We start from the raw sequence: 6,742 nt of genomic DNA, 5'->3' as shown, positions 1-6,742 counted from the left end.
CAACATTGGGACTCTTTTCTCACATTTATGAATGGACATAGCACATGGAAATCAGACAGAAATTCATTCTCAAGAACAATGTTCAAGGAACAAACAGGTCATATCCACAGCTCACTGATATCATCTCCATCCACTGCCTTGAGGCTAAAAGCAGGAGATCTCAAGGTGTCCAGGTATCATCTTCTCTGTCATGGACTTCACTTAGAGTCAGTCCTGTGTTGCCAGCGGCACAGGGCCTTAAATCCAGCTGTGTGACAGCATCCAAATGCATCTGCAATATGTCCATGGAGACACACAGAAACACTGGATTTATTGCTACATCCTTGTAAACACACTTACCCTAAGGGTAAGAAATCTAGTTAACCTTGTTTGAGAAGTTATGTCCAATGTGTCAAACTACCTTTCATAACATATTCACGTGAGCAGCTGTTCTGCTACCTGCAGCCACAGGACTCCACCACCATGTCCTCGTACTGCTTGTAGACCACGTTGTTTGCAGAGTCAATGAAAAGGATGCTGATGGGGCTCAGCCGGGTCGGGACGCAGCAAGTCGGGGGCGTGGACTCGGGGTCCATGGAGTTCATTAAAGTCTGGATAACCGCGTGGTTGGTGGGCTCCAGGTGGGAGCGGAGCGGGAATTCACAGAGCCCTTCACAGTGATAGGCCTCATACTCCAGGGGGGCAATTATCCAGTCATCCCAGCCCATATCCTTAAAATTCACGTGGAGGGCTTTTCTGCTGCACCTCGCCTTCAGGTTCTTGGTGGGCCTCTTGCCTTGCCGTGTTGCTAGAGGAGCTCTTCTCTTCCGCCTCTGGTTGAATAAGTACTCATAAACAGTTTTGTCATCTTGGCCGGATCTAGCTTTGATTTCATTGAAGAATAAGTCTCTTTTTTTCGTCCTCCCAAACACCAAGAACAGAGCCTTCTCATTGACCTGTCTTCCTGTTCTATTAAATCCCACACTCCTGAGATCAACAGCTCTCCCCCTGTCAAAAGTTTCCAGTTCAAAACACAAGTTAACCAAGTTTTTAAAGTTTCTGAAAAGTTTCCAGATGTCAAACACTTCCCACTTGGGTGTATCGGTGATGCTGACAGTCCGAGAGTCCAAGAGTGTTGAGGCTTGTCTGTTTGTAGAGCAACTAAATAATTTTACTTGGGAAGTTTTTCCAGAAGAATGAGACTTCCAGGTATCAGAAGGTTTTTTTCTCAATATTCGAAGCTCTGCTCCCAGCAAACCATCTTTTTCTAATGCACTGATGTCAAAAATATATTTTTGTTTTCTTATAGTTGGTGCTCGCTCATCTAAAAAAAGCACACAGATTTTTAAATGTGTATCAAGCACAGAGCAATATCACTTATTCAGTTCTTAATGGTTTTTACTCAAATTTGCTTATAAGCCTCGAAGTTAGCCCACTGAACAGAAAGAGCAATTTTTGTCTAAGGGATCAGCCCCATGCAGGGACTCAGAAGAACTCAGGGACTCACCAGAGAAATTAATTTCTGAGTCTGCCTTGTAGAAATCTTCTTTATATTACCAATGGGCATTTTCTACCTTCAAAGGTAGCCAGTTAGCCAGTTGACAAATAATACTATTTCAGGGCTGAGCATTCACATGACCTATTTACCACTTATATCCTACTTAAATTACTGAAAGAGAGCTTCAGGCCTTATGCTGGCTCCAAACACGAGCAAATTTACCCTTAGATGATGCAATAGTAAATTAGTCCTTTAAAACCAGCCTCCCTAGGAACTGCCAGACATAAGGATAATTGCCTAATTAACTAACCCCAGATAATTCACAATTTTTCAAACTGAGCAGAAAAAAAATTCCTCTCTTTATCCTGCCTTTACATTCACTTGCTTCAGGTGGTGAAGAATATGGCTGAACCATATTCATTCCAGTGAGGTGACATTAACAGAGCCTTCCAGGGGCAAGCTGGGAACCTGAAGGCAGCACTTGTGAGCAGTGCATCCTCCCTTCCCAGCAGCCAAGCTATTAATGAAGGGATGGCAAACAAATCCAGTCCTGGTGAGTCTTTCATCACAATTCCTTCACCAGCTGTGTTGCTTCCTTGAGAACGTAACAAAACTCTTACAAATGTCACTGGAAGCAAGAGGGGGCTCCCAAAGCAGGGTGGGGAGGTGAACACCATTCATTGGGAGGCTGGTTATTTCTCCTGTGAAAGCAGACAATAGCCCAAATTTCCAGAAGTGTTTGGAACAGGAATGTTGAGCTGCAAGTTCTGGAGTCCTGGATGTTATTACCCTTGGTAGCCTGTGCTGAGCTGCGGGCTCCTTGGTGCTACCTGAATGTTTTAAGGTAGTTCAGATACACCCCCCCACAGGATAATGACCCCTGGGTCTGCAGTGTAGTTCCTCACAATTCTACCTTGAACAAACCAGGCTGGTTTTTTGTTTTTTTGATTTTTTTTTTTTATCACAGAATAGCTCTGTTCTTAGCATATTGTATGTTTTTAGGCACACTACAATCTAACATTAGTTGTTTCCATGAGCTAGTTTCCAGCTAGCTAGAAAGAAAAAATAAGACAAAAATCCGAAAGGTTTTTAAACACCTAAGCATGCAAAGACTGATTGATTTTCAACAATATGCATCTAAAATACTTCCTAAATGTTTTCTTTGGCTGCCACACAACCATCTAGTTCTGCCTGTAAATGAGTTTTCCAAGATAAGTCAGGAGGACAAAATCTGCAGCAAAGTTGTGTGATTTCATTTACATTAAAAAGAGCTCTTTGACTTTTCCAAAGCATGATTATTTTCCAATACTCTCTGCATTTACAAGCACGCTCAGACATCTCTCTCTGTCCACACTCACTCACACACAAGCTCCTTTCTTACCTTGTCCTTTGTCTATAAAGCTGGTTATTGTATTGGCAAGTCCAGCCTCCAGTTTTACACTTCCATTAACACCCTTTCTTTCTGCATCTGAGAGAGTCCTGTACAAAGAGAGCATGTATTCATGTGGCGTTATCGGGGGATGTCGGAAAGTTTCCTTAGCTTCCCTCTGGGTTACAGGCTCTTTAGTCTTTTTGGATTTGAGAGAATCACTGTCAGTACTGCTTGTGCCAGTTTTTTTCAAAGCCACCTTGCTGCTAAGATTTTGAACCTTTGGAGTGACTGTCCTTACTCCAGAAGGTCTGCTGGGGAGATGTCCTACCTTGCCCTCCGTGGCTGCTGTTCTCGAGGGAACCTTCTTTGAGTCATCGTTCTTGGCCAGCAGAGCTCCAGCCTGAACAGCACTGCTTTTAGTCCTGGCCTTTGAGGTCCCAGCACTGTATCCATGGCTTGCAGTCCTCAATGTACCTGCCCGTGCAGAGGGATTCCTCTCCTTTCCTTCTGCTTTCAAAAAACCTAGTTTAGATCCTGGATTACCCTGGCCTGCTTCAGAATTACTCAGCGCTCCAGGAACTAGATCCAGAGACAGCCAAGTCAAATGCCAAAGCAGTAAAGTGAGAAAATGCAGGATTTTCATCCTCTGGTCTTCCTCTGAATGCCACTAAAGAAAAACTCAGAAAAGGTTCCTCCAGTTTGGCAGAAGAAAACATGAAAGAAATTAAAAACCAAAGTTAGCAAAAATGGTTTTCGTTTGAGATTAAAACATTTCAGATATCGTTGTTCAATACTTGTATCCAGTCCCATAGTGGAAATGCTCATGTACTCAGATATGATCTCCCCTGACTTCAGTTAGCAGCTGTAAAGAAGTTGTTCTTGAAAAGAGAAAGTTTACCACCTCGTTTTCTTCTGTAAAACTGACTGAAAACTTGAAGGAGTCTTGTTTAAATCCAAGGGTTTTTTTTTTTTTTCCAAGAAGGAAGAATGGCGTAATGCTGCCTCTGTGTTAAAAGGTTTTTTTAAAGTTTTGAGTTTTGAATCCTTTCCAGTGAAAATATTTCACACACAGAGGCCTGCAGGTGCTCAGAAATCTTTTACAAACCTGAACTCTGGAATTGGAAACGGAATTCCAACAAACCTATTTAATTACTCTCTGATGTCATGCTGTCTAAACTAATTTAACTGCGATATATTTCTTAAAAAAAAATCTTCTTTACCCTTTTCATTAGCATGAGTCATACTCTGCCTCATGTGAAACAGCTCCACAGGCTCAAAACTCCAGAGGATGCCTTTTCAAGTGGCAGTATGACCTCTGCCTCAGCCCTCGATGAACTTCACGTTTAGACAGGACAAACTGCAAGATCAACAACTGAGAGCTGTCACACAGTCCGCTGGACACATACATAAACTAATTTAGAAATAACTCATGTAGCTCTTTTTCCAGAGAACTTCTGACAGTGCTTTCACTTCGTCCCCCTGTGACTGAAGGGCTGTGCTGCAACGCCGGCGCTTAACGAGGGTAACATTTAATTTTACACAAACTCAACAGGGCCGTGCCCGCAGTCAGTGTATTTTGGCTTATTTATTGCTGTGCTTTAAAAACCCCGTGTCAGCGCAGCTGGAGCAGCAGCTCCTGCCGCAGGGGATGCCCCCGGGGCGCGGTGCGGCGGGGCAGCAGTGCACCCTGCAGGCAGCCATCCTCCTCCTCCTCATCCTCCTCCTTCTGCAGGGCCTCTCGGGAGCTGGAGATAGCCCTAACCCCGTCTTTCCTCCCGAGACTGCTGAACACCAGCCTTTGTTTAATTTTAGATGCAAAATGCCCAAGAGCTGCTGACCCTGGGGCCCCAAGAAGGCTGCGGGTCAAAACCAGCGCTCCTCGCTGTCCGGGCTGTCCTGCAGCTTTCAGCCAGGTGTGTCTTTGATAACCTGCACAAAATGAACTGTTGTTCTAAAGGAGCCTTCGGGAAAGGAGGCACTGGGCTGGACTCAGCAGGGATTACTGGGACCCATCTCTCATCTTGCACTGATGCTAAGCCCATTCCTTCTGCAATTGCTTTTCTTTCTGAGTTAAGATGAAAGAAAAAAGGGACAGCACCTTTTAGCTTGTTCTGTGTGTGCTGTAGCATTGCCCACCCACCCTGACAGGGGTCTGACCCTGACAGTATCAGCAGCAGTGAACTGCTTTCATAAATAGCAACCTGCATGAAATAAGGAGCTCTGAATGCTTCTTCACTTGTTTTGGTGGAGGAACTGAAGGATAGAAGAGTCCAGTGATTTTACAGATGACACAAATAAGGTAGATTTGAATCATGATCCTCCTGATTTTGATCTAATGGCCCTTCCTCTGCTGTCAGTTGTACTTTTTGTATTTCCCTACAAAATAAAGCAGATCTCCTGGGAGTTACCTCTGGTGAAACCATTCCCCAGCAGTCACTCCACACCATCCCATGGCCCTCCCAGCCACTTTATCCCTCCCATATTACCCACCTTTCTGCTGGGTGGTGTGCTGTGTCTGGTTCTGCACCGTGGGGGTATTGATCAGCTTGCCAGTAAGCCAGAAAAGTATCTAAATGCTGAATTTCCACTTTTAATCTATCCAGCTTCCAGTTTTCACATTGCTTGTAAGAATTTAATATCTTTAAAAGGTCATTTGCGCTATCAAACTTGGCTGAGATTTGGAAACAGATTTACAAATTATTTAAGAGATGGGACGTGAAAGAGCAGGAGGTTGGACAGTGTGATTACATGGGCCTTGTCGTAGTAAATCAAATAAAGCATGATCATTGATATGTTCAAAGAATATTTATGTGTCTGAGATGAAAAAATCTTAGTGGGCTGGACAGAGCTAGACAGAAAGAAAAAAGGAAAAGCAAGCAAAACAAGGTGTGCAAACTAATCTCTTTCTTTGAAAGAGGCTCTTTTGAAGCAAACACCATCCCAGTGCTTGGAACCACGGGAGCACGGATGCTGTGGAGTGCACTGAGCCCCACAGACCCCACAGTGGAATGCTGACCCTGAACAAGACCCACAGACTGAGAGGTTCCTATGATCCCTACACCATTGTGGAGTCATTCCAGCTGGCTAAACTCAAACTCCACTGCAGGAGTTCAGTGTGTAGCTGGAAACCCTCCTGCTGGTGAGGCTCTGGATACACAGGGCACAGTGGCAGTGGTGCTCCAAGCCCTTCACTGCTCACCACCAGCCACATTTCTGTGCCCCTTCCCTCGAGTGGCCAGGTTCATGTAGCCCACCTGTCCTCCCCAGCCTGTTCTGTGACAGCAGCTCCTCCCTCACACGGTCTGGGTGGGATTTGAAAAGGGAGGAGCACCTGTGTCCCTGCTCCCTGAAGTGCTCTGCCTCCTGTTCTCCAGATCCTGACATTATATCATGCCTACATGAGCTGTGATGCCTTCTCAGACAATCTCAGCCCTTCTGGATGTCCAGCATGGTCTAGAGCAAGGGATCACTCTGGGGAGCCAGAGGAAGATTTCACAGTGTTGAAAACGCTGCCATTCCCTGGGGATGAACAGCTCCACTGGATATGTGATGCCAAGAGTTAGAATTTGCTCTCTGCTGCAAAGTTGCAGTTGAAGCTGCACATGGAAGTCTGTGGAGTGATCTATCAGGAAATTCATTGTCCTTTCCCAGGTGCACTAATTTCCAGAAAGGACTTAGAAGATTGAGTTAACTCCATGTATTAGGCCACTTGCTGTCACATTGTTTTGCTTATTGAAACTAATTCTATTTCTGTGAGGATTTAGACCTCTGCACCACAGCTCTTGGGCAACTGCTTTTTAAAAGTGTGAAGTTATAATTTAGGAAGGAACTTAACAGCTCTGTACTTTTCAGAAGGAAAGAATTGCACAAAACCTACAGATGTTAAAATTAAA

General features: G+C 44.5%; 1 protein-coding gene across 1 annotated transcript; it reads right to left on the bottom strand.

The window, feature by feature from the left end:
* Positions 1-434: 434 nt before the first annotated feature.
* GDF5 (growth differentiation factor 5) lies at positions 435-3,492 on the bottom strand. Its single transcript, XM_054274383.1, has 2 exons — positions 2,859-3,492; positions 435-1,303 (listed from the first exon to the last, which is right to left on the bottom strand). The coding sequence occupies exons 1-2, from the start codon at positions 3,490-3,492 to the stop codon at positions 435-437; spliced, it is 1,503 nt and encodes a 500-aa protein (XP_054130358.1).
* Positions 3,493-6,742: the final 3,250 nt, after the last annotated feature.

The sequence above is a fragment of the Melozone crissalis genome, unplaced genomic scaffold (genome assembly GCF_028551555.1).
Source record: "Melozone crissalis strain CALT ecotype California unplaced genomic scaffold, PUWL_Pcris_2 ptg000017l_1, whole genome shotgun sequence".
In the NCBI taxonomy this organism is placed as follows: Eukaryota; Metazoa; Chordata; class Aves; order Passeriformes; family Passerellidae; genus Melozone; species Melozone crissalis.
The sequence above is the reverse complement of the archived record's forward strand: the minus strand, read 5'-3'. Positions and strand labels throughout refer to the sequence as shown.

Excerpts from the sequence above, each read along its gene's own strand:
- GDF5 (XM_054274383.1), bottom strand. The coding sequence starts at position 3,492 with ATGAAAATCCTGCATTTTCTCACTTTACTGCTTTGGCATTTGACTTGG. Across the intron at positions 1,304-2,858 it reads CTTTATAGACAAAGGACAAG|ATGAGCGAGCACCAACTATA; the intron begins GTAAGAAAGGAG and ends TGCTTTTTTTAG.